The sequence below is a fragment of the Scatophagus argus genome, chromosome 9 (assembly GCF_020382885.2).
Source record: "Scatophagus argus isolate fScaArg1 chromosome 9, fScaArg1.pri, whole genome shotgun sequence".
Classification (NCBI taxonomy): domain Eukaryota; kingdom Metazoa; phylum Chordata; class Actinopteri; family Scatophagidae; genus Scatophagus; species Scatophagus argus.
The window spans coordinates 7,343,478-7,371,007 of record NC_058501.1 but is presented as its reverse complement, the minus strand read 5'-3'; the positions used below and the strand labels follow the sequence as shown (position 1 = coordinate 7,371,007).

At 39.6% G+C, this 27,530-nt stretch overlaps 2 protein-coding genes across 9 annotated transcripts in view; both read right to left on the bottom strand.

The window, feature by feature from the left end:
- Positions 1 to 1,051: 1,051 nt before the first annotated feature.
- Positions 1,052 to 16,258, bottom strand: LOC124064419 (myelin basic protein-like). Of its 8 annotated transcripts, XM_046398858.1 has the most exons (7): positions 16,127 to 16,258; positions 7,774 to 7,878; positions 7,590 to 7,616; positions 6,969 to 6,998; positions 5,381 to 5,464; positions 5,211 to 5,229; positions 1,052 to 2,509 (listed from the first exon to the last, which is right to left on the bottom strand). In XM_046398858.1, the coding sequence occupies exons 1-6, from the start codon at positions 16,244 to 16,246 to the stop codon at positions 5,227 to 5,229; spliced, it is 369 nt and encodes a 122-aa protein (XP_046254814.1). In that variant the 5' UTR covers positions 16,247 to 16,258; the 3' UTR covers positions 1,052 to 2,509; positions 5,211 to 5,226. The 8 variants fall into 8 exon arrangements, with proteins under 8 accessions (XP_046254814.1, XP_046254813.1, XP_046254818.1 ...); XM_046398857.1 differs by lacking the exon at positions 5,211 to 5,229; XM_046398862.1 differs by lacking the exon at positions 6,969 to 6,998.
- The window catches only part of mbpb (myelin basic protein b), a 44,634-nt gene continuing 30,502 nt past the window's right edge, over positions 13,399 to 27,530 (bottom strand). Inside the window, exon 4 of the mRNA XM_046398856.1 lies at positions 13,399 to 16,673. Coding sequence (XP_046254812.1) covers positions 16,375 to 16,673 — 299 coding nt within the window. The 3' untranslated portion in view covers positions 13,399 to 16,374. The remainder of the gene's footprint in view (positions 16,674 to 27,530) is intronic.

The following is a 27,530-nucleotide window of genomic DNA, read 5'->3' as shown; positions in this document are numbered from 1 at the left end:
TCCCTGATGCAGCACTCCCCCAGCATCACAGCCTCACATGGTGGGGAGTTTAGCACTGGCCAAATGCTGGTAAAAGGTAATGCAGGTACATTTCACACACTAAATGATTATTTACTTTTGAGCAGCTGCGGATTGATTCCCCACCTTCCTCCTGCAAGATAAAACATGTTTATTAGTGAACTTTAGTGTGTATTAGGTGGATCGGGAGCAAGCCAAGCTAGTTTCCACCCCTGCTTCTTGTCTTTATGTTAAGCTGAGCTAATTGCCTGATTCCCCTTCTGGCTGTAGCTCCCCACTTCATGGACACACACCTGAGTGGTCTCAATCTTATCATCTAACTTCAAAAATACTTTTAGTTTTAACTTGTACCATCACAGAGTTTACAGCACAGTTTCTGTTCTTTTCAGCACACATATCATATTTTTGTTTAAACATCTGGTAATGCAAGAAATCTGCTGCTTATTAACAGTGACCTTCATCTAAGAATTAATTTTCATCTAAGAAAATGAACCCAGTTTAGCAAATACATGTCGGTACACTTGTCAAAATTGAAAGTAGAGTTCAGTTGGTCCATGGCTGGCATTTGCATTCCCTCTGATTCAAGTTTCATTCATCAATACATAAATGGTTGTGTGGGAAAAATCTGATTATTAATATTATTATTATCATTCCCTTTAAACATTATTTAAAGGGTATGAGAAATGTTTTGCAAAGAAACATCAGGTAAAAAAAAATAGTTTCATTCATATTTTCAGTCAGTCTTTGTACTTTCATGGTGTCATGAAAGTGCATATTCTTTGTGTAATTGAATGGTGCCTGAATGGTGCTCCATCCACTCCAGTCATAAGTAGCTCAGAAAGCTGCACATGAATAATGATCAGCAAATGAGATTCTGGCTTAATGAAAGAAACTATGTCATGCCTTCGCCTGCTGTGACGCTGTGACCTGACCCAGTAACATCTCTTCCTTCAGCGTCAGGTTTGTTATGATGAATCATTTGTTGTCAATTACAAAACACACACTTCAAGAAACAGAAAGTAGGAGTGGTTTATAATTTTTATGTTTTATTCTCAGTTAAGTGGCTGGTCATGTTTTATTACACAGACAATAATGAAGAGGATCTTTACATTCATCCACAGGATCCATTCAGAAACACACCACGCAGCACTCATGAGGCTCAAGCACGCACAAACAGTGGGAAGGATGAATGCTACAGGTCGCACACACCGGTTTTTCAACACATTTGGATGTTTTCAACAGCACGAGTGGTAGTGCTGAGCTTTTCTTAAGTTGACCCTTTTTTTTTTCCTGGAAAACGTCCGCAGAGTTAGTCACAGAGCACCTTTTTGAAATTGTGTTTTGTGTTTTTAAATTATCCACAAGAAGGAAACAGCACATTGTTTTGGTAGTCATTAGGGAAGGTACTTATTGTGTTTTTTTTTTGTGAATTTACAGTATGTGTGCTGTACATAGAATAGAAACAAAGAAAGAAGAGAACTAGACTACACTAAAGCAGAGAGAAAAGCTCTGAATCTGGCATCATCACGCTTCCGATTCAGGGTCTGGAGGGTTTTTAAGGTGGAAAACAGTTCACTGTGAAACAATTTAGTTCTGTAATACATAGGAGGTGATTAGTGTATGCCATTATCCCATGGATTGAAAAGGAAACGATACATTAGAAATGACTAATTCATCTAATCTTTTTTTTCCAATGGCTATTGCATCAAATTTATTTAGAAGGTTTAGAAATTACATTTTTTGCCACAAAATCCCGAGCCATCCTAAGGCAATAATGACAAACATAGATGAACATCACATCGATGACAAGACACTTAATTATGGCAAAGAAACAAGGGTTGAATGAAAACATGCACTGGTATGTTAAAAAATCTTTAGCAGAACAGAACTTTAGCACAGGTTTATGTTTGAGGATTGAGGGAATGACAAAGACGGTTTGACAAGACAGAAAACCATTCTTTACTAAAACAGAAACAACCCGGTCTTTTCACCCAATCAGCAAGCGGTCAGGTCAGTCAGACTTGCACCGGCTGTAACCTTTGACTGCTCCGGGTCTGCTTCAGTTTAGCCCCCCTTTTTGTTAGAGAAACCATCAAAGACGTCCAGAGAAACTCAAGCACAAGTATAGAGAGCCCTGGCAGGCTGCACAAGTGAGCGGCTTCAGGATCAATTGCAGCAAGCGGTTCACACCAGTGATGATGGGTGCACAGACTCAGCACAAAGCATGCAGGGAGGGGCAACAGATTGTGTCGCTATCTACCAGCCAAAGGGGTGGGGGCAGTAATAGAGGACATGAGGGTTTTAGTGGACATTAAGATGTTATCAGAGGTGGAAGGGAAGGTGAGTTTAAGGGGTGACAAGATTTCCTCCTTTTCTTCCTCTTTTTTTCCCCCCACTTTAGTCCCATGATCTTGAACATCTGCCCTCGTGCTGTTGGAAGGGGTTGTAGAAAGGGACCTCAGCGTTTGGCGGGAGAAGCACTCCTGCTTCCCTGCAAAACAGACAAGACATATCTGATGAATATGTGAGGGTGGCCGTCCTTCAGGTCTGATTCAGCACTAAAGGATAACTCTGATATTCTTAGAATGTGACCCATTGGTCATTTCACTTTGTGTGTGATGAGAGTACTCATGTCTGTAGACAGCTTTCTCTGAAGGCCTTACCAGCACTTAAACAAAGAGCATGTGAAGTAAAGCGTAACTTCTCAAAGCTACTTTTAGCCTTCACCATTAATGATGGCCATTATCAATTATCACTTTATGTTAAAAAAAATCATAAAAGAGAGAGTATTTCATCAGCCCTTGTTTCATCAACACTGAAAGTCGTGGTTACACAGAACGTTACAAGAAGTTCTTCTCCTGAATAATGAGACCAGGGCTTATCACTGTAGTCAGAGTATTCCTTTAATGTGAGAAATAAACTGTTAGTGTGTTTGTGGACAGTTTTGGGGCCTGCATACACAAACACAAAAAATCCCATACAAACAAAAAAGAACTGTCAGGATGAAGATAAAAATACGCAATAAGTCATCATTATGAGACAGTAAGTCAAAGCTGTGTAAGACTGACTAAAAATCTGGACTTTTTGAAAATGAAAATCATGGGTACTATATCAAAGTTAAGGGACACTACAAAATATGAGGCATTAAATCAAAAGTTTAGAACATATGTCAAAATTAATGTCTGTGGAATGAAAATTGTGATTTTCAAAGTGAATATTATGAGATTAAGCCTAAGTGTCTTAGAATATCATTATTTTATTTTAAGTGAAATGTCAGACTCAAAAAGTCAGACTTAAAGTCAAAATATCATATTTTGACACATAATTATTTCCTAATGTTTCACAACGTTGACTTAAAAGATCGTAATTTTGAATCACCATTGAATCACATCTTTGTTTTTAATATACAGAAACGTGTTTATGTCAGAGGAAATTTCTACTTTATTCATCCTTGAGGTGAAGAGAAAAAAAATTGGATATAGTTGGATAGGAAATTAGGTTGTTGACCACAAGTAATTACATATTACTTCACAAATCTTGCAAATGTGTTTTCTTTTGTGGTTTTTCAGGCATTAAATCCTTTCAGAGGCAAAACCTAAACAGTTTTCTATTTGTTTTTGTCGTCAAGGTTTCCAATGAGACATCCTGTTTTTCTCACCAGTCCACCTCTGATATTATATTGTATTTTTTCCATTGCACTCTCTCATTCATGTCCAAAAAAAGAAGTGAAGAAGATTCTGAAAGGCAGAAAGATTATACAAATGAGACAAATCTTTATGGATTGCTCAAGAAGATAATCCATATTGTGAGAAGCTCTTTACTGCTCATGAAAGAATGACTGGGCACTGAGCTTTTGTCCTAATTTATTCTTATAGCCATTTCAGATGAAATTTATTATCTGTCATGAACGAGGAAAAACTCAATACAGAACTGGCCCTGAATTTAAATCTAATAATGAAAGCAGAGAATGAAAAGAAAAAAAGTGGGAATCATTAATTAAAAAAGTTAATGTGACTTTATTCTTATTGCCATTTACATGTGGAGGAAACAGAAGTGCTGGTGTGATACCACTGAGTCAACGCTAATTAGCCATATCAGAAAGATGTGAACCGAGCATCCCAGACGTTCATAAAAACCCCAGAGCTGTTTACTCTATAGCTTAGTGACAACAATTTAGCCTCTACAGATGAGGATGCAGCCCCAGGGAAATTCGGCTTTCCCTCCACTCTCTGTCATTTCAAAACTAACTACTCTAAGGTATAGTGAGAGAGGCTGGCTAATTAAAACCTGACAGGAGGAAACTGACAGAGCATGAAAGCTGCCACTCCTACTCATAACACATGAAAACAAATCAACTAATAAGAAGCTTCTCTGTAAATTAGAAAGTGAAGCAGTTGTGAATATGGCAGTCTGAGGTAAGTTCTGATGAATATGCTGAAGCTGAAAAGTTGAAGATCAGATTGGATGCCGAGTGTGGGAGTTTGATCACCTTGCTTCACTTAGTCATGCAAGGAGTCACATTTTGTATTTGGAAGCTTTTCAGTGACCAAAATCAGGTTGCCAATTTCCACTTCATATTCAACCTGTTAACACCCACCTGCATATGATTTCTGCTTACATGTGTACAGTCACTTAGTAAATCTTTATTACCCACTCTCAAGCTGTAGAAAGAAAGTATGATGACACCTTTTATTCAGATATTTATTTAGAAACCCAAAAACCACTTATATACCATGTGCATAGATATCAGCCTTTGTGGCCTCGTGTTTCCAGTTATTTTATGCCTTTCCCTCCTTTTATAGCAGAATAAATTTGCTTGTCATAGCACAAGTTGTTAATGATCATATCAGTTTTATGTTCTGGCAACAACTCCAACGTACCTGAAGGAGCCAGTCATGCCTAGCAACTGCATTATGAGGCATAATATTATTGTGCATAAGCAACCACTCCTGTATGTTAGCTATAGCCCCGCTGGACCCTTCCGAACTGGATTTACCGTCTTCGGTATGATTATATCAGCGCTGGCATAAAGCTTGTAGCATGCACAATGATCAATCTTGTCTCTGAAAGCCTCTTATTATTCTGCTGCTGCTGCTGCAGTAGTAATGAGATTAGGATGTCTTCTAAGCATGTCAAACAAATGCAGAGCGAGTTAAGCTCAAGAATCCCTCCATCACGTATCAGTTACTCACTCTGCGGCTGATATCATCACTGAGGCAGAAAAAAAAAAAACAGAAGTTGAAAGTGAAAGTGGTTAAGAATATATTCCATTTTCTATGCGATTTCCCTTCCAGGAAAGACAAAGTGTACATAAACCACATGGAAATAAGTTGAAGAGTGTTTGACAAGCAGATTTTTTTACCATTTTGAAGATCCTAGTCAGGGTGCCTTTTCCATCCCCTGCACTGGCCTTCTTGGCTTTAGCAGAATGTGACTTCTGGTCGCCCTGGCAAGGGGAGAAAAGGAGTCAGTGTGTTAAAAGAGTCTTAGAGATATTTGTCAGGGGATTAAGACATGGCTGACCTTTCTACAGAGAGTCCCAGATTCATTTTCAATTCAGTGGAGGTGGTGAAATTTTCAAAGAGTAAGGAGAGAAGAGACTATAATGTGTGGAGAGGAATAGATTTGAGTAGAGTGCAAAAACCTCAAATACTGGAGGAAAAAGGTATCGATTACGGTGCAATCCGATTTTGCCCTACTTGTTCTTCACTGTTATCTTATTGTGTTCCCCTTTCTGGCAAGGTTTCCATCCAAGCAGTCCAGCTTTGTGTGAATTATGCATGAGTTACAAAAGTTACAAAAAGGCAAACTTTAGAAAACTAGGGGAAGTTTTCTGCTTGCATATTTTGCTGAAAATTTGAAATCAATTGCAATTCTTCTGACCATTTAAAACATGTATAGTATTATTACTTTTAACCTTATGACAGTCATCTTGTGCTCGTATATTTAATTATCATGACCATGTGTTGACACATCATCATAAAAACATCACAGCAAATGCTAATCAGTTCTTGAGGAGCCTGTTTTCTGATGCATCGTAAAGACATTTAGTAAGCTGATTTATGAGAAAAATATTTAGGAACAGCATGAAAAGGACTGACAGTGGCTGATCCACATGTTTCGTATTATAAAGATACCAAGGTTCTCCCTGGCATCACTGTGTCATCATGTTTCTGAACCCTCCCTTGACTTAAAGGAAACACCCTCTCACACCCTCTCAACAACTTGTTAAAATGATATGAATTGGTGTTAAATTCAAATTCAAATTTCAAATTTCCACTCAGTTCCCTTCTATATAAATTATCTTGTCTTACTGATTTACTGTATGTAACCACCAGCTCTATATTTCAAAGGAAGGCTTGACTGAAATATTAATGCAGTGCAAGAAAAAAGCCAAAAGAAAAATGATACCCTCCCCTCTTTTTTAACCTCCTGTCCCACCCAAAGAATTTTCATACAGTCCCTCCTTTGTTTGATTCATTTTGGCTTTAGCCTCACCTCTCCGTGATTGAAACAAGCACACACACACTTGCACACAAGTATGAGGACCTTAAATTAAGTGCTGATAAAGTTACCAAATGAAGCAGAAGGCAGCCTCACTACAGCCAGCCACAGAGGAAATTTTGAAATGAAACAAGGATAATGAAGAGCAGAATTACGCCTGTGTTATCATGAATATACAATACACGCACATGACATGGATAAGTCAGGCTGCAAAGCTACAAAATGGAAGGGGTTGTATTTGAAAATGGACTTAAGTCGGAAGAAAATGGGAGTGTTATCACTGATGTACGGACAGATTACAGCTGCTAAAGTGGTTGATGGAGACTAAATGGAAGCACAGTCACAGGCGTCACTCTCGAAGGCTGTTTTAGAAGATGACCTGACTGTCACCTTCAGTTTAATTAGGCATGATACCTATGCTTTTTGCAGTTTTTTAAACCACCTACCAGGCCTATCTTGGCTGCTAGTCCTCTCCACTGGATGAGCAGAGAAACAGAAAGACAAGGACAAGAGGTAAAAGGGAATGGGGACAAATAGAAATGTATGTCTTACTCAGCTCAAAGGCAGGATGGAAAGGAGAGGAGGCACATAGGAGGGTCCGTCCAGGGGGGAAAGTCACAGGGTCACGGAGGGGGGGGGGCAGGAGCAGATGAGGAACAGAGGGAAGGGGAGCAGATATGTGTGTGTGTGTGTGTGTGTGTGTGTGTGTGTGTTTTTGGGGGAGGGGGTAGGCAAGGCAGATGCTCACATCGAAAAGAGCACAAATTTAGTGACATTCAGCAGCAACAATGAAGTGAATGAGTTTCAGTTTAAATGCCCACTATGTATATATATATATCTATACTAAACTGAAATAAGGTCTGGTTGCTAGCATCCACTTTGAATATGATAATAATTACTGATTTCATTTCTTAATTTTCTTATTGATTATTACCAAGCTGGTTGTAAATGGTTTCAGTGATCAGATCAAGACCCAATTTTATGACAAAAAGATTTTATTTATCTGCTGTTTTTGGATTGTTGTGCTTACATTTAAGTTCAAAAGAGGCAATGTAAAGCAGACTCACCCTAGACTTAGGAGGGGCAGGGGACACCTGAGGAGGAGTTAATCACAGAAAATTATCTGAGTTTGTGGCGATAAAAGAAAGTGAAAGAGCAAAGAGACAAACATGGAGGGAACGCTGGAGGGCATGTGGGGGTGACACTGCTAATTGAGACTCGTATTCCTGTTGTGTTATTTCTATTACTCACAATTGTGCGGAAGAAATGGACCACAGCGTTTTCTGCTCCACGCTTACGTGGGGAAGTCGCAGAGGCTTTCTGAGGGCCTGGAGAGAGAGCCCCTCGGAAAGATCCCTGAGGGGGGGGGGGGGGGGGGCAGGGAAGGAAAGGAAGGTACAATAGACCACAGACATGTTAAATAAATGTATGCTGATGCACAAAAGAAAAATACTTGACCTTAAGCTTTTAAGAATTAAATGCAGAAATGCTGTTTCACAGGGATTTTCTCCAAAATCCTTAATAATAAATCAAAAGAGGATAGCACTTACAGTGAGAGAAAATTCATAAACAATCATAAAAATAGTCCTTTTACTGCACAAATTTATTAACTCAGACTGTTGCTTGTCCTACTTACCTTTTGAAAAATGGGAACAAAAATGCAAAATAAATAGATAGATAAAAATCTCTTTTTGATGACAATTTGCAGAAACACTTTCAAATTGTTGGGTAAATGTGTTTACTTTCTGTAAATATAAATAATAATTCTCTTTGAACTGAATTTTGATTAAATTTGCAGATCATACAATGATTTCATTCTACAATATATAATCACTCAGTAATCACTATACATCATCATCTCAAGACAATGGATGCAGGGGCACAGGTGATTTAATATCTTAATCACATAATGGTGCAATATGTTATTCTTTTACACTGAATTCAAAGACTCATTTAGGCTACTGTGTGATATGTGTAAGGATGCTTTAGGGCATGAATTATGAGTGTTAGTGGGCTACTTGTGGCCGATGACAGTGGGCCAAAGTCCTGTCTGGAAACAGTTTTCACCACCTGTATGGTCAGTGGTCAATTACTCCGCTGTAAAAGAAGTGGAAACCCTTAAAAATACGAGTTATACATTGAAAAGTGGCAGATGAGAAGCAGAAATCCTGACAGCAAATATATTTTCATGATCAGTTCTTCAGTATTTCAGTGGCCCAATCTTAACAAAGAAGACTAATTATCACTCCAAAGTACAAATCAATGAAGCCAAGTTCTTCAAAATCAGGCTTCACAGAGAGCATGTCAGCATGAGCACTTAATCTGCTCTGACTTTTAGGCCAGAGTAAAAGCACTCCTACACAAAAAGAAAAATCCTTTTTGCAAACAGCATAGACACATTACAGGTTAAAAGCATAATTCTTTTAATACCAAATGCCACAGCAACCTGTGACCCACCGGAGAAAAGACTCATTTCCATCCACACAGTATTCTTCAGTCTTTTCAGTTAATGTTACCTCATTCATCCCTTTCTTTGACCCCATTAATATAAGAGGAAAATGTGTTTATGTATGTGTATGTGTGTGTGTGTGTGTGTGTGTGTGTGTGTGTGTGTGTGTGTGTGTGTGGGATGCTCTTGATAAATCACATCCATTATCTCACATCAAACAGCCTTGAGGCAACCGATAGGGAAGAGAACTTTCACCGCTACCTCCATTTATGCAATATGATGACATGTGGTGTGCTGTTATATGTCACCTTTGTTGTCTTTCATGGGTTTTGTGAAAACAGACCAACCAACAATTATATCTATACATTATGAGAAACATAAAGGAAAAAGTAGCCCACCCACTCACCCAGAGCACGATTCACTGAAATGGATATCTAGATGGACAACTGACTTACATAAAGGGATTTTTTTTTTCCATTTGGAAAAAAGTAATATCCAGCAAAATCACAGTGTGTATAAAAATGACTATTTCAACTATTTGATGAGGAGTAAATCCAGCCTTTCTGTTGTTGACGTCAACATGTGTATTCCAGCTCTGTAGCCGGTCCGCTGCTTCAACAGTGACCCCCTTAATGATGTCCTCTTGCTTAAGCGTGTGTCACTGTGTGTGTCTTTTTGCATGTCTGTTTCAGTCACGATGTAAATGATGGGAAATGGAAGCAGAAATGAAAGGGAGAAAGTAGAGCGACCTCAATGGCTGCTGCTGTGCCTTTGTCTGGGCAAAAGAGAAGAGAAAAGGAAAAGATTGGAAAGGAAACAGGAGATCAAATAATACTGTATGAATTGCTCTGGTACAGTCTCAATTTTCAGCCGGTTGTCCCTTTGATGTGAGCCTTCCTTCCGTATTTGTTCTCTTCTCATCTAATCTCTTCGCTACTATTTTTCCATTTTAAAAGGCTTTTAAAAAAAGTGCAAGATGACATTGATTAACTGCAGCTGCATCAAAATGTCAAGTGAATATTACACATATTTAAGGGTGGGGGGGACAAATTAGGTTTCCATTAGTTCTTGGCAGGTGGAGACGTTCAAATTTTAAACAGCATTCTGCCAAGTCTGAGCTGTGTTTTTGGTAAATGATTGTGGGTGTGATGAGTATTTTGCCTCCGCCACTGCAAGCTTTTCAAGCTCTTCTCAGACTCTTTCTTCAGGGGTGTTTTCAAGATGGAGGTCGCAATCATTGATCCCTGCTTTTTATCTGGCAAGAGAGCAGTTCAGGTGTTTGTAAAAGAAGAGTAGAAGAGTAAAAAGGAGGTGCAGAAAACACAAAGAGCTCATTTTCATCTGTGTTTCATTGTGTTACAATCACAACTCACTACGCTAGTCAGTTCTTCCTCTTCCTTTCTTTTGATCATTATAACAAGACATAAATTGCAGAAGATGGAAGATAGTAAGAAACCTGTACATTAAAGAGGTTGCTGTGTATAGGATGAATTATAGTTGCTTTACTTTAGGATACAAACTAGACAAACAGGCTTCAATATGTCTTTGAAGGGGAGGAAATAAGGAAATAAGGTTATTATGTTTTTGCAGAATTAGATGAAAGTTGATAGCAATCGCCTGCCCATTAAGCTACAGAACCAGGATAAGATTTGTTTAGCTTAGAATAAAGACTGAACTGGTGAAACATTTAGCCTGGCTCTGCCCAAACACAAAACAAAATTAGGAGGTCAGCTAGCATCTCTGTGAGGCTGCACACACACACACACACACACACACACACACACACACAGCAATGCTTTGAACAACATGCTAGACAATACCATGACAGCATGCTTACAATGAAAACATGCTTGTGTTTAGCAGGTATTTAACTTTAACCTTGTCAGCATGTTAAATATGTTAGCATGCTAGCATTTTTGAATTCCCACTTACAAAGTACAGCACAGTGGGGATGTCAATAGTCAGGTTAGGTAAAACTAAGTTTAAAACTAAAACTAAAGAATGTAACAAATTAAAACTTCGACATAATATACGTCACACTCGCTAAAGTGATAACATTTTGCTCTTGGGGTAACAGGAATACACCAAAATTTGATGACAATTCATCCAACAGCTTTTTAAACAACAACTGTAAAGGCTGACATATTTCAGAAATCAGTTAAGTCATTAGCATCCATCTTCCAGCTGAACAAGTCTGTACAGAATTTCATGCCAATCTATCCAGTAAATGCCGAGATATTTCAAACTGGACCATGGTGGTGGAGCGAATGACTCACCAGCAATGTAAAAATAATCTATGTTTTAATTAGTGAGACAGGCTAGCTCTTTCCCTGCTGCCAGTCTTTGTGCTAAGCTAAGCTAATCATCTGGCTCCAGTTCTGATTAGCCATGAGAGTAGCATTGATTATCTCAGCCAGCTCTTGGCAAGAGTGAATAAGAGCATTTCCTAAATTGTCCCTCTTTTATAATTAACAAAAAAAACCCCTTTAATCAAGTTGAGCAGCTTACATGTACACCATATTCCTGAATACACACATAATACACAGTGAGAGACATGAGGAAAAAGAAATCAGGATTCAGAACACAGACTGAGCTATAAAGTATTCATGACCTGTAGTTTATCACAAAGTACAGGTTTATGATCCCATCTGAGGTGAGAGGTCACAGACTGTGTCATTATTGATGATGTTTAATAATTCAATAAACAATGGAGATTCGTCATTGGAAATCTCCATCATCATCCTCATATCTTCATTATCTTCACCATCATAAAAATACTGAAGTCTTCTAACTTCACTCACTTCACACTGAATATCTCAGAGACTTGCATTTAATATTTGTTAAGAGCTTATTTTCTAGAAATCAGGTATCTACCCTGTAGCACTGAATATGTGCAGGCAGCACTCTTTCACACATTCATTCATTAATTTCGGTACAATTAACCTATGTGCCCCCCTAGTGTCAAACCGTGCATCCTTGCTCAAACAGATGAAAGGAGTTATCTTTTTTGTAGTTCCACTCTTTCAGATTCTGAACAGAGGGAGAGCAGGGCCAATCGATCTAGCTGACAAACACAGCAGTTTGTCTGGCAGTGGAGATACACAAACATGGCAGCTGCAGCTCGCTGTTCCCCTCAGAGGGCAATCAGGTCTCATGCCTTGCAAGATCAAATACCAAATAAAAAGGAGGCTAATTAAACAATTATTTGTACTGTCCAGGGGACCGTACGTAAATTACTGCTATTGGGAGGAGTGATTTTCTTTTTTTGGGGGGGGGGTTCGCCAAAATTTAGCAATTGCTAATCCTACATATTGTCAAACATATTAAGGTTTAAATCATCTTAAATTAATTGTTGACGGACTTGTTTTATTTTTTTTATTGAGCCACTTTCATACAGGTCTATTAGAATAAATGCATTTGCAAAGTAGAATATAACCCAATCCTAAAAATGAAATGCTTGAGAGAGAGGTGGCACTCTCCTCTTTCAGGTGTGACTGATAAAGCAGGCCTTCTGCTACTTCTGCAGTATCAATCATTTGCAGCTTGTATTTAAATGAAATTAAAAAAGGTCTGTTCAAAATCTTAGACGGTGTTTGTTTTCACTGTGCAGTAGCTTCCCGTGCCAGGGTGCCTGCTTGTTTGTTTCTTAGTCCATTTAACCAAGGTATGAATATAAACACACATTTTTACATCTTAAATAGAAGCTGAAATGACCCTGTATCGACTGAATTTCTGAAGCTGAACTTTGAGTCTTTTAGCTGCAGAAGTAATCTTCATGAATACGTTTGCTCTTCATGCGAATGCAAAGTCTTTAGGGAGGCTTTCAATGACTCAGACGTGGTAATACTTCTCTTCGATCTGAGTCTCCAGGAAGCAAGAACAATCAGCTTGTGCTGATCACAAAGCTCTGCACATTTAGTGGACAAAACTGTGAGTGAAAGAATGAAGGGTGTTGTATTCGCTCTTCTTACCATTTTATCTTTAGGCTCCAACAAACAAGTTGAGCCAGTCATCCATTACTCAGTACGCTCACAGTGGAGATAAAACAGAAGCTCTGCTTTCCATTAAACCTTCTCTGATAACTTCTTTTGTTTTGCAGTTTGTGTGATTGATTGACTGAACTCTGGAATGTATTGTTTTTCTTAAAGTCTATCACTTTAAATGCTGAGACTGCAGCCAAAGCCAAGCACAGTGAAAAAATGCTGAAAGCAAAGTTTTCTACAAAGGACTGGCTTTCTTTGTTGCTTGGGACTAAACTTGGAAAAATCACTTCAAAATTGCAGTAATGCAAATCAGAGCGGCTGGCTGTTGCCACTAATTAGCACAGCAGTTAAAACAATTTATCAAACTTTCACAACACAAGAGGAACCAAAAGGGAGACATGGAGCCACACATCAATAGAAACAAAACAAAGAAAGAGCAGAGGGTGTTGTTAAAGAGCTTTAATCAAGCAATAATCCAAAAAGCTTAGAACAGGATCAGGTTAGGAACAGGTCAATGGTCACAGCACTTCTCAACAGATACAAACACTTAGAAATATCCACTGCAAATTTGAAGGCGTTAGAAATCAGGGATCAGCACTGATCCACTGCTGGTTTAAACAAACTCTCCGACTGGGTCAAAGACATGTGAACCTGAGGTGAGCGAACTGATGTGAGGGGGCTGCAGGCACCCCCTCTTCATCAAAGACACTGGGGTTAGACTACAGTATCACACAAGTTTTGGTTTTGTCTGTGAGCTGTTGCACTAAAGCCTAATTCATTCACAGTAATCACTCCTGTGTTGCATTATATGACTGCTTCTGTCTGCCATTTAACAAATTCACATGCATATTAAGACCTATTCCTTATAACTTTTAATTTCTGCTTGAATAGCTAATTTTCTTTTGAGTATCATCTTTTGTGTACTGTCTTAATATTTTCTAAAAGCCCAGAATTGGGCTTGGAATGACAATTATGCAAATAAACTAGACAGAAGACATAAAAATCTCCACACCTACCAAACATTAAAACAACCCGGCATTAATCGAATCAAGCATGCATACTCCAAAGATCCAACAGAAAACTGTAACACAATGATTTCCCCACTAATACTGCAGCCTAGAGGTCAAAGTATGAGTTAAGGACATCTGCAGAGAATCTGTGCACACAGACAGACAGAGTAGACCAGAAAATAAGCTAAAAAAAATCTGTCTTCATGATGAATTTTTGCTGTAAAGTGTTTGTAGCAGAAATTTAGTGCAGTTTTGCGTTTTTAGTTAGAGGCAACGGAGGTGGGGAAAACCTGTTTCTGTCATTCACTTGAGATGTGAACTCTCATCATTTGAAGGCAAACCCTTGGTGAATACATAAATATATATTTCTGTAACTTTGTTATAGTAAACCTGTCATCAATATGGAGAATGGTGTACAATATCATGGCATAAAGAAGAAGACAATTCAATCAAAATGCAGGAAATTGGTCACTGGCCTAATGCTGAACAAAAGCTTCACAATTTGTTCTCTTGACATTTTCCCTGAACATTTCAACATTTTACAAAAGCAAAACCATATCTGATCAGCAGAAGAGGAAAGACTTGTAGCATACAGTGTATATAAAATCTTTTTGATCCTGAATCTTACACTCAACACCTTTTCATAGTTGACATAAGGCGCGGGGGAAATGCATATTTTCAGGCTGTAGAGTCATTTCTTTGCAATTAGCTTGTCAAAGCACTCAGATTTGAGTTCTGCATGGTTAGCTGGACAAAACTAAACCAACATCGGTAATGTCCACAGTCAAAATGAGCGCACATGATGGAACATACTAAGCAACAGTTCCATATCCTCTTTGTGATAGCACTTACAAGAAACTTTGGGATTTAGCTTCAGCATGTTGCAGCAGTGTTGTCAGGATAACAGGATAAGATTTTAATGCATGTCCAATGCTGCTGTGGACTCAATACTTTCACTGCCTGCAGAGGGCATCAGTGAGTGCGTGCCACATGGACTAAGGAGGGGTGGAAACAACCCTGCAATCTGGTTCTTAATAGCCATGACAGAAGTGCCAAGCAGCCTATGAAATATGGAAGTGAACGTAATGGACAAGGTGATGTCAGTAGAAATGTACAACTTTCTCTTCCACAGCAAACATGGACACTAATCCAAAATAAAAACTTTTTAAAGTGTGCCTGATCAATAAGGTTTTTATAGGCAATGATGAAAATGGTGGTATCTAAACAACACTCAAGTACAAAGCAATTAAAAGCAAAGTAGACTCTAATGCCTCATAATGACTTGTCTGCAGGATAAGATAAGCCTGTTCTTACTCTTGCACTCTTGTGTGTATATATACAGTATATTCCTAAACAGAGGGTGATAATATGCTCCAACTTGAATATATGCCTTTAAATGTCAATATACATCTTACAGCTCTTTGATCATTTATAGCATAATGTGATCATTAAAAGTGACTCAGCAGACAGCTGTACCGTGCAAACAGTAGTGAAGTACCTCCCTGTGGCTGACTTATGACAGATGTTTAAAAATGACTCCAGAGACACAGAAATCAAAGAGACTACAAAGAAGCCGTATGAACTCTCTGCAGAGTACCTCTACAAAATGCAAAATTCTGTGGCAGCATTACATCTAAATGAGCTCTCACATCAACATCATCATCATCATCATCATCATCATTTACAGAAGTACCTGAACTGAAACACGGCTGTCTAAATTCCAGTTTGACAAACGTTCTAATAAACAGACTGCAAAATGGCAGCAGAAATTCCACCAAGTCACATCTACAACAGATATATTAAATTTAACTGAAGAAAGGAAATGCTACTACTGTCAGTACCATTCAAATAAAAGAAAAACATGATATAGAAATCCATATTTAAATGATTCAAAATCACAGCCTCTTTGCAACAAAAAATAAAACAAAATAAACCACACCCAAAGTCATTATCCAGTGACGATTTGTATTAGCCAGTTAAATGTGAATCACAGGATTATGTCAGACTTGGGTTCACCATATAAACAACAGTAAAACCAACACAAATTCATACAAGATCTGTTAAAGAAACAGAAGTAAAAAGTGGTTCTGGGAGTGAATCAGCAAAATGAACTGAGATACATGAGAGGGGTTGAGTTTTCACCTCCACTCTTGCTTTCTCACCTTGCTCTTCCTCTTCTTGTCCCCTCCAAAGAACTTTCCAATCTGATCCAGGAGGCCGGGGTTCTTCTTCCTCCGGCCCAGCCCGAAGGCGGCCTGTGCAGAGCTGCTTGCAGATGCCATGGTTATGCTCGTGGTTGGTGGTTTATTTGTCTAAAGTGGGGTTCTTGTTGCTCTCTTAAATGAGAGACTGAAAGACAGGAGGAGGGAAAAGAGAAAAGAAAGGGAGGGAGGGAAAAAAAAAAGCTAGCCTAATCTAGGTCCTGTTCGGGGCTCTCCGACCCGCAATCTGAAGCCGCTCCACTGTGTTCCTGGATGGTCTGCAGCTCGTCCGATTCGGAGGGTCGGTCTTTGAAGGTGTTGTCCTCTCTGCCCGGGGCATCTCGGGAGAAGAGGCGGACCAGGTGGGGGCGTGGTGTGGCAGCGTCAGGGTCAGCTGTGCTGGCAGGGGTCCAGGGCTGGCGGGGGCCCTCAGCGCCCGTGGAGTCAGTCACCACCGGCTTCTCCGAGATGCAGCCATTGTTCTGGTTCGCATCTGCCTCACCCAGGCCTGCGCAGAAACAACAAGGGTCATCTATGGGCTCAGGCCTGCATGGCACACAACAAACCACAGCAGCACAATGGGCCCTTTTGACGAGACCGTGCCCCTTCCTGCTGCTGCAGAGCTAACATTTCACATCTGAACTTGAATGAACCTTAACCTGCCCAACAGGAAAAGACAGTGACATAAATGACACGATCATCTGAAAAGTGCTAATTCCTAATTTCTTTTTCCATCCTATGTCACAGCCAACTGTTTCCTGAGGTGCAGACTTGTTAGTCAAAACAATCTTGCAGCAGGTGTGCTCAGAATACCCAGATTAATTTGACCATAGCCCAAGTGCATCAGAGTGCTTGTATAAAAACTTTCTTGATTTATTACAGTAATACAATTAATAGTGGGTCCACAAAAGAGAAGGTTTGTAAAAATGATTAAGAAATAAACACAAATCTACCTGGCATTTTAGGGCTGCACTACCCTTGCAACAGAATCACCACCTGTGCAGCTGTGTAAAATAATGCATGGTTCAGCATATTAGTTCCACAGATGGAAATACAGCTCTGTCCACTTTGACAGCTATGCATTAGGTTAGCCAGCTCCCACAGCAGAGCACATCCAGAGCATTCCTGCTTCCGAAACAATATGCACACTGTACTGGCAGAAATGGTGTTGCACTACACCAGAGAATCTGCATGCTAATACTGGCTGAAACAGTGGCCTGTTGTCAGAGCTGCATAGTTATTACAGAGAAACAAAGGGCCCAGTGTCACTAAAATAACTCCTATAAGTATGGATTTTCAACCCAATGCACGGTGTCACTTATCTGATTTGGGGCCCGAGCTACGAGACTGCTGTCTCTGGGTGCAGAGCAAATTCTAGCTCTATGCTGTGTGCTATGTAGAGGCTCTCTTTTAAATGGAATTATTTCTAAAATAATGCACCTGCAGCAGAAACAGCAGTATAGCAGTCTCACATTATTTGGCCAAATGAGTTCCTCAAATACGACTCGGCATGCAGAGAATGAAACCAACTTTTATCAAACTATGTGTCCAAGTCTTTTTTGTCACACACACCTCAGTCCTCCTAATGTACTATGCTTATGTACTAAGCATAGTACAGTTACTATGCCTCTGTCAAAATACCTACCTGGAGAGCTAACACTACAGCGCTGGTTAGGAAGGCACAGCAGAGACTACTACTCTGCTTCATGAGGATCCTCAGGAATAACCACCTCCCTCAGACATTGCTTGTGTCCTTCTACCGCTGCTCCATAGCGAGCATACTGACATGCTGCATGTGTGTGTGGTTTGTTAGCTGCACAGCAACAGAGAGGAAATGTCTCCAGAGGGTCATGACCACCGCCCAGAAGATCATCGGCTGCCTTCTACCCTCCCTGGACGACCTCGACAGCTCCTGCTGCCTCATCGAGGGCCCATAACATCGTCAAGGACCCATCCCACCCGGGACACTATCTGTTTAAACTGCTGCCATCGGGCAGACAATACAGGACGATCAAAACACGGACAAACAGGTTGAAAAACAGCTTCTATGCAAAAGCCATAAGTGCACTAAATGCTCCTAAGAACTGTTTCTGAACAGATGCAGTAATATCTTGTTTTGCAATACTATTCTATTACTGCTCTCACTCCATTCATCTTCATGTCCTTCAGTCAGACCCACGAGCTACTTACCAACCTAAGATGAAGACCCATATATTAACTTCAGAAGTAAAAGTTCTACACATTCTCTGCTGAGTTCTGAAAACTCCTAAGGTTGAGATGTAATAAGTGAATGGTTTCTTAGCAGCATGCTGTGGTTTCTCCACTCTCTTTTGTCTGCAAACTGTCAAGAGGTTGCAGTATTATTTTGTTTTTTTGCCGTGGTTTAAACAAATTAAGAAAAAAAAATTCTCTGTCAGCAGACAGCATAACCTGTCAGTCAATGGAGGAAAAGCTGCCTTGTGGCATCTGACAGTGAGGCTCATTAGAGAGTCACTCTGCATATTCAATGTGTTCTTTGGATCTGAGACATTTCTAGAGGAACTGCAGAAGAATAAGCAAATCTAACTCAACTGTTTAAAATATGTATATGGAGCTATATCTTCATCCATGACAGCACTCACAGAATGATGGCAATGTGTTCTAACTAATTTATAATCTGCTTGCAGCAAAGAATCTCAAATATAACTCATCAGTCTTTGTTACCAAGCAATAAATTTGTTATATTACAATGCTGTTCCCTCTCACGAAAGCCTCTGTGGCTGTTACTTTCCCACAAAAGTAGAATAAATAAGAGAGTTGCTGTTTTTCTGTCCTTCACTGGCCTGCCTATGAGTCCTCTTAAATCATTCCCATCATCCATCACCTGTTGATCCTTTTTTTGAGAGCTCAGCGGTGCCACCATCCTCCAAAAGAAGACAAAAAACCCCCCCAAAAAAAACAAGGGGAGAAAAACATCTTGCAATGGCTGAACTAAACACAGTCCATAATACTGCAGTAACTACATGTTCACCATTAAAAAGGTTACGTGCTGATGAGTAACTCATTTATCAGTTGATTCTCTGCACACTGTTATTAAAGGTGCATTAAGTAAGGGTTTTAGTGTCCTGATGCACAAACTGACCATATTGATGGGATTGTTGATCAGTGCTGATGACGCAGTAATTACTGAGTCAGGTGCTGACATTTCTGAACTCACTCACCAGCACTCTTATATGGAAAAACAAAAATCCTCCTCCACACACTTTTACCTGCCTAATGAGGAAGTGTTGTGGATGACCAAGTGACTCAGTCCAAATTGTCCACAAGCCCCAAAAACAAACGATACAGCAGTGTTATTTTTCCACTATTTTTCATAGCATTATCTTAGCGTTTTCCCTGCTTAGATTAGACAGCTTACTTATCTATAAAGTGAAGATAAGACTGTTGTTGATGTCCATTATCACCCAACGTTCACAGCATCAGATAGTGATCACTATTGTTGATATATTATGGGTGCCAGTAGGGGTCCATTAAATAATACACTACGTAATAATCCTTTAATTGCTGCCTGTGACTGGAATCTGCAACACAAACCTCCACTATGAAAATATATAGCTTTTAAACCGAATAAAGGTCATTAGGTTGCTTTAGAAAAGTTAGATGCATGAGCGAAATATGATAGAAAGCAAGTAGACTACATCTATTCCACCAAGTACTTTTCCAGTTCAGAGTCCTTCAAGTTCATATGAATTTTTCATGTGAATTTAAGGGGAAAGATGAGAAATTGGGACAGTATCCTGGTGTATGAGTTCTTGCAAGACAGTAGCCCACGGAACACCAATTAATGCAACAGAACAAGCAGCATACTGGATAATGAAGCTGGAAGGACAAGATGTTCATGCTGGTTTGTTTGTTGTAGTTCTTTATGCCTTATGGAGATCTACATGGCCTCACAGAGCCGAAGCCGTCGACAGTTGTGTGACAGCCTGCGCTCCTCACTGTGCTGACTTTTTAATTAGGGCCAAACCTCAACATCTAAATTACCATCGCTCAAACACTGACTCCTTCATCACTCCATCTTCCCTTTAGTTTAATATCAACTGCCATGAGTCAGGCAATCAGTCCTAAAGCTAACACCAGAGCTTAATAATACCCTCAGCACACCTAACCAATTCTTCAGTAATTGCAAATGTCTGTGCTGTTAAGCCTGCGAACTCAAGACTCATCTTGTAGAGAATGTTTTCGGTGTGATCTGAAATCACTGGACAGTTCAATTCAAAATATCACTGTGGCAGCACTACTGTGTTTCTACTGGGAAACATATGCAAATATTTAAAGAGGAAGTAGGGAGTGAACTTTTAATGTCACACTAAGATTTAATTTCACTGTTTCTGAAGATGCTGCTGAACAGGAAAGGAGAAGACGAGGAGATATATGATGCTGCATGTTACTTTTCCCCCTTTGTAGTCTTGCACTACATTTGCAAAAGAAGCACAACTTGTAAACAACACTAAGGGCCAATTATCCAGCACCCTGACGCATAACATGTCAGAGAGCAGCATGTTGCTGCCAATGTATTGGCCTCCTTTATGAATACAGGATTTATTCATGTGTTGAAATCTCAAGATAATGATAGTTTCTCAGGCCTACCCATCACTGCTTTAGCAGATGGGTCCTTAGGCCACCAGAGGAGAAGACACCAAGGTCAGAATCTGCAGTCAAATTGCTCTGTATGCCTTTATTAGCATCCGATACTGGCCTCAATTGAAAATATGTTTTCACCCTCTCATAATGTAACCAAGACATTATTGCAGTGACACACACCAGATGACAGCCCGTTACCTCAGCTAGATTAATTCACCATCACAACTCCACAATCTTCCTGTGACAACTACAGCACCAGGATGGTCTGATAATACCGGTGAAATTACACAGGACGATTGATGTGATCTGACACCCCAGATTCTCGGATTATCGTGCTCTGCAAAAAGTGACCTGTCTTATCTGTTCAGCGGAGAAATTCAGCGGAAAGATCAGCATCAAGAAGGGAGGAGGTATGCAAGGAGTGGGCTTCAATCTCCTCATTTTTCCTCCTCTTCCTCGTTTTGAAAAGGATGCGTAGCCTAGCTTCTGGGAGGACAACAAGGACTGTGGTGGGACTGAGGAACGGGAAGCATTCCTCTGAAAAAACATCCAACACTATGTGGAACCGAACCAAACCTCCCACCCAGGGGCAAAAATCCTTCTGTCGCTGCATTCATGGTGGATTTGAAGCACCCACAAGCCTCGAGAAAAAAGGCCCTCTCTGTCTCTGAAATCCCATCTGGCATTCAGGTCGTTAGTCCTCCAGAGATTTTTCTGGACGAGATAAGGGCTGCAGTAGAACCACTGACTTTTTATAACCCAAGCAATGCTCATGACCTTGGAACTTCTCTTTGAGCTGTGACTTTAAATATTGAAGGATGTGATTCAAAGGAATAAATGCAGACCACTATTCTGCAAGGCAAGATTGAGCTAACCATCTTTTGTTTTATTTATTTATTTATTGGCATGTCAAATCAATATCAAATAACACTTTCAAATTCCCAAATTGCAAGCATGAAATGAGGCATTAGCTACATTTGGCTTGGCTTGCCTGTTCTGAGTGTTGCAAACTCCATTAGACAGAGAGCAGTGTCAGACCTACTGTATTAACCCAAACAGCTGCAAGGCTAAGCTTGCATATGAACAAGTCCATCCAGCTGCTATGCTCACCAAACAGCAACACTACTTAAAGAAATCTCAGGGCTGCTTGTTTCTATCTGTCAATCAATCTCTCTCTCCAGACAATTTAAGAAATATTGAAAATATTCAACACATAAACTCAGAGCCTAACCCTGACGTCTTCAAATGCTAAATCTAGAATACAAAGACATTTAATTTACAATGATATAAAACAGACAAAGGCAGTCAAATCTCATGAGCAAAGGGAGCTTGGAACCATTAACATTTCTCCTTGACAGATTTCCTAAACAATTAAGTGATTATCAAAATCATCCAGCAATTTTCTTTTCCTGTCTAATCAATAAATCAATATCATTTTGGCAGATTATAGTAGATATTCCTACAGCTTGATGGGCCTTCACTGTGACCCCTGAATCAAGCACAGTAACACATCACACTATGAGATGTGAATTTGTCTACAAGCACACTCAAGAACCTTTAACATACAGTATCTCTGTCATGACAGACGTATTTGTGGAGGATGAGGTTTTCACTGGCAGTCGGTATGAATGGGTGTCTCTAGTAGGACAGTGGGACAGCTCAGAAGAAGAACAGAGCTCAACATGGGTTGATGCCATCAGCGTAGTGCTCGGGGACATTTCCTCACCCATGGAGACATGACAGCCCAAAACACATTTACACATACACTTCAGCAGGGCAGTGGATGTGACTAATGTCCTGTAGTTGAAACCAGCTGGGTGCTTGCGGCAAAGGCTTCAACTCAGACATTAACCTTTGATTTCTTTTGCATGACCACTAGCACAAGAAAGTTATCATCCTGAGAGCTTATAAACATCCTGCTACGTCAAGCACACAAGACATCAAAATCTTCCAAATAATACACCAAAATGGCAAACACTGCATGTGTAAGTGCTGAATTGTATGAAACCTGCATAGCTGTGACCATGCCACGAGGCACAAAATGTTTTTATCAGAATCAGAATCAGAATCAGCTTTATTTGCCAAGTACGTGTGACCATACAAGGAATTTGACTCCGATATATATATATATATATATATATATATATATAATATATTATATTATATATTGCACCACATGTCAATAAAGCACTGAAATGGGACAGCTTTATTTAGCTGGAGGAGGATGGACTGAAGTGGAACCTGACACTGCAGGCAATCCGATCACAAGCAGACTGCTTTATAACAGGCACTTCTAAAAAGCACTGAGGAAGGATGCATCCAATTAACATTTTTTATACAAAGAGTCACATATCTGGATAAAATCCAGATGGGATTTATGACACCTTGCAACACAAATACATCTCCATTAGCCAGAACATGAATCTGTTTGCATCTGCCTTCTTTGTCCCCTGCTGCAAATCCTGGAAAACCAAACTTCAAGGCTATTCAAAACACATGGAAAAGCTAAGTGTAAATGTGCTAAACAAGGTCCATTTGCTCAGGCAACATTTGGCGGTGGTCAAGACCGCATGTGACCACATATGTGTGTGTGGTGAAGTATTAATGAAAATGCATCCCTGACTGTACTATAAGACCTTGTACATAATTAGTCAACACTTTCTTACACATACAAAAGCTCCATTGTGTTTTTGATACCTCAGACAAGGTTTCTTTAAATATGGACCCAAGGCAAGCAAGCAAATACACTCAATTGCTTTCACCAGCTGTGTTTTGTGAGCGTGAATGTAGATCTTTGATTTTATCTGTGGGACCACTCTTACAGATGGTAAATGTGAACAGTGAAGCAAAATCTGCTGACAAGCAGTCAACTGAGGCACAATCTCTTGAACTGCAATCCATCTTAGATGGATAAACACAATTTGGATTAAACATACAGTGTGTAAACCCGGCTGCAGATACTTGTCGCTCATCCCCAGCTACGCTCCCACTTTAAATTGAGTTTGTTGTTTTCCTTTGAGGGGAAAGGCTGCCAGCTCATCTTGTCTGACATATGGGATGCTGTAGCAAGGGTAGTACGTTGGTGCTCTCTCAGTTACCCATCATCCCCTCCCCTTGGACTCTTGTAGCCGCAGATCCAGCTGTTAACACTCATACGTGCTCAGTGATTGTCATGCCAGATGGTCGAGGCCAGATGACGTGGTCTCCTGAACTCAAGGCAACACTGAGGCACAATCTCTACGTGATGTGACAATGTGATGGCACACAAACACAACAAACACACCGATGAAGAATGAACGGAATCAATTAGGAAAAGCTGCAGACACGAATGTCTGAACATGTCTGAATGAGCAGGAACGCATATGGCAAATAATAAGAAAATCTTTTGCATGTATCAAATATCGAAGCTCTTGAGGTGAATTCACACATCTGAGAGACAAAGGAAAAAACTTGAGTGAAAGTGAGATACATCAGAGGCGAGAAAGCGAGGTGAGAGGGGACAGAAAGGGAGAATCTGAACAATGGTGTCAAACTGAAGAACACTGGTCCAGTGATGGATGCTGCCCTTTAACAATCAGAGCTTTTGAGGGGGAAGAAGAGGAGGGGCTTCATGTTGGCAGTGCCAGGGCCCGTACCAGCTAGTGTCAGCCTCCGCCACAGAGACAAATGACTGAGCCAGTGCACTTTTACATGTGTACGGCTGACGAACGCACAGCAGAGGTTCAAACTCATATATGCTCTCAACACTGTTGTGTGCACAGTCAGCAGTGCTTGCACAATCATGGTGACAATATAACGTACACATAATCGCCAGTGTAGATACTAAAGTCACCGGTGGATTTTACGGTTGTTGTAGAATACAAATGAAGGATGGCGTGAGGTGAAGAAGATATCCACGAAGTAATATTTTCCCTGAAAGCTTGCATATTTTATGTATTTCCTCTCTACAACTACTACCATTTAATTTAAGGCAGAAAAAGGATCATGAACAGGCTCACTCATTGCTGACTATATAAATACAGAATAATAACAAACCTGTTGTTTAAACCCACAGAGAATCGGACTCCTACAGCTCTATGGAGTGTTTTAGCTTCTTTTAGCTCATGGTTTTGGTCTACTGTCAGGCCTAATGACAGATATGTCAGTAACATGCACAGATCTAAACTGCTGCTACTATGGAACTGGTCTGACATGGACAGCAGATGATTTCAATCACCTTTGACCAAACTTTTTAATCTTTCTAATTTTATTTTTTTTAATACGTTCATGCAAAATGGAAAACACTCTGAATCACTTTTGTGTATAAAAAGTGTTCTACAAATAAAATTAGCTATATAATTTTTAAAGATGACGAGCTAATCTGTGGGACTGTTTGTGTTGCATGAAACCACAATCCATTGAAACCAAAAGAACAATAATAGTTCACTCCTCTTTCATCCACTGAAAAAATATCACATTCAGTGTGTAAAACAAACAACAAACCCAGCACAATAAGGAAGAAAATGCATTCAGTGCTGAAGAAAGCAGAGGGATCTGAGTGGGCCAGAAGAATACATGTCGGTATATAAAAACCTTGCTGTGCACATCACACACAATGCTGCATTAACTCCATCATCCAGCTCTTCATCCTTGGAAAATAAACAAGATATTAAATATTCATGAGACTTCACAAGGGAAAATCTTATTTCCAAAGAGCATACTCTGTTTCTGTTTTCATTCATTCTGTTTTCTGAGGCTTCTGTACAGAGTTAGTAACGAGCAAACAGAGAGGTATGAACTCTTGGATCCTGTGCCTCTCCGTCTCGACCTGTAGTACAGCAGAGCACTCTGAGTAACCCCAGCAGCGTCGGACAAAATCAGTGCAATCTGCAGCAGCTTGTTCTACCCTTAAAATTTCAAGAGTAGCCAGCAGGTCCCTAAAGCAATTATGGGGGAAGCACATAATGTATAAAATAAGTGACGACTGTCTCACACCAACATCATTCAATTTCACTGATAGAAGCTCAAGTATGACCTCAAGAAGGGATGCAAAACATTATTACCATGATTTTGCCTTTTTCAGTTTTTCCATGTCGAAACTCTTTTGATATAGGAAGAGCATCCAATTATCTGTTTCCATTATCAGGGCATTGTGAAGTGCAACTTCACTAGCCAAAGCTATTTGATGCTGTAGTTGTACACCAAGTGCTCCAAAACAGATTTTATAATTTTATAATGCAGAAAATGCTTAGATGTTGCTTTGTTTTATAATCAAACAACCTACACCATCCATAAACTGTGCAAGGTAAAGCGCACTCTGAACTGGATAAATATATATTTAGGGGTTAAATTTATAATCCTTAAGGTTTCATCCATCAAAAGTCAGTACTATTTCTAAATGTAATTTCTTCTGCATTCCGTAACTGTCACTCATATGACACTTATCAATGTACTTGGCAAACTTCGCCTTTTAAATTAGGTCTCACAGGAAATGATATGTGTGTGTTGGCTGAAATATTGAGGTGAAAAGCTGATGCACGCGTGTATTTCACATAGTGCAGAGGACAACATTAGGTCCTAAGTTCAGTATTCCTGTATCATTCAGGATCGTCTTCTATCCAGCTTCTTCTTTAACAGGTTGTTTGGATAAGCTGTAAACAGATATGTGAGTTTATTTCTTCTGTTGCATTGGTCGCTAAAGACGTTCCTGCTTACTCCAACAGCTGATGTGTGATTTTAAAGGCAACTCTGAGAGCTCTATTATTAGAAAGCACTTCTCCAGTTACCACCAAATGCCAAATCTACCAAGACTTTAAATGTTTAAGATTATAACATCTAATTACCAATCTCTATCTAGCTTCATGTGTTTTCTATTTAAGCAGCTGATTATTAGTCCATCCTAGTCCACTTTTTTCACTTTAGTGATATCTAATTAAGTTCAAAGGGTTAAGTTGAAATAGTTACATTGTAAAGTACATATGTTAGGGTTTAATAACACTAACATACGTACATCGCATAACAACACTGGCTTTCCTGAACTATTACTTATATTACTGGAATCTTTCCAAGATTCTGAAGTGTCATGAATGGAGTGTGAGAGAACACAGGACAATGATTTTCCAAGACATTTGAATAATGGAAAAAACTAAAAGGAACAGAATTAATAAAACTGTGAAACGCTTTTGGTATTGATGAATCATAATAAGTAACGAGGTGTGAAAATGTTCAAAAATATCAGGAGTATCTTACAAAACGGTGCCTTTCATCTAGTTTGGATTGATTATTGTGATTTTATTTGTGTCTTGACAAGTGGCAACAAAATATTCTGACTCTCAAGAACTATAAATAAATTGTGCTCTTCTATCACTAACACAAGGTCATAGAAATATGATCTCCACAGTTTGTATGAATTCACTGTACGTATCATATACGTGTCATATTTTTTTGGTATCTGAATAATCCCATTGCTGTCAATTACATGCACTTTTTCGTTTATTCATAAACAATCAGCACCAAGTCAAATAGTACTACTGTATCAAATTTCCCAGCAGTCGTGTGAAACAGACCTTCTCAAACAAAGCAGGAAACAGAGTTGGTTCTCCACAGACAGTGTGCAGACATGAGGGTGAAGAACATATCCTCTGGGCTCACTCAGGACTGAATACAGTTTAGCCCTTTTCCCTCTCTCTTCCTCACAGTACTTGATACTGCAAGGATTTAAAAGATGCAAAATTTATCAACAATAAGAATATGTTAGAAAAGG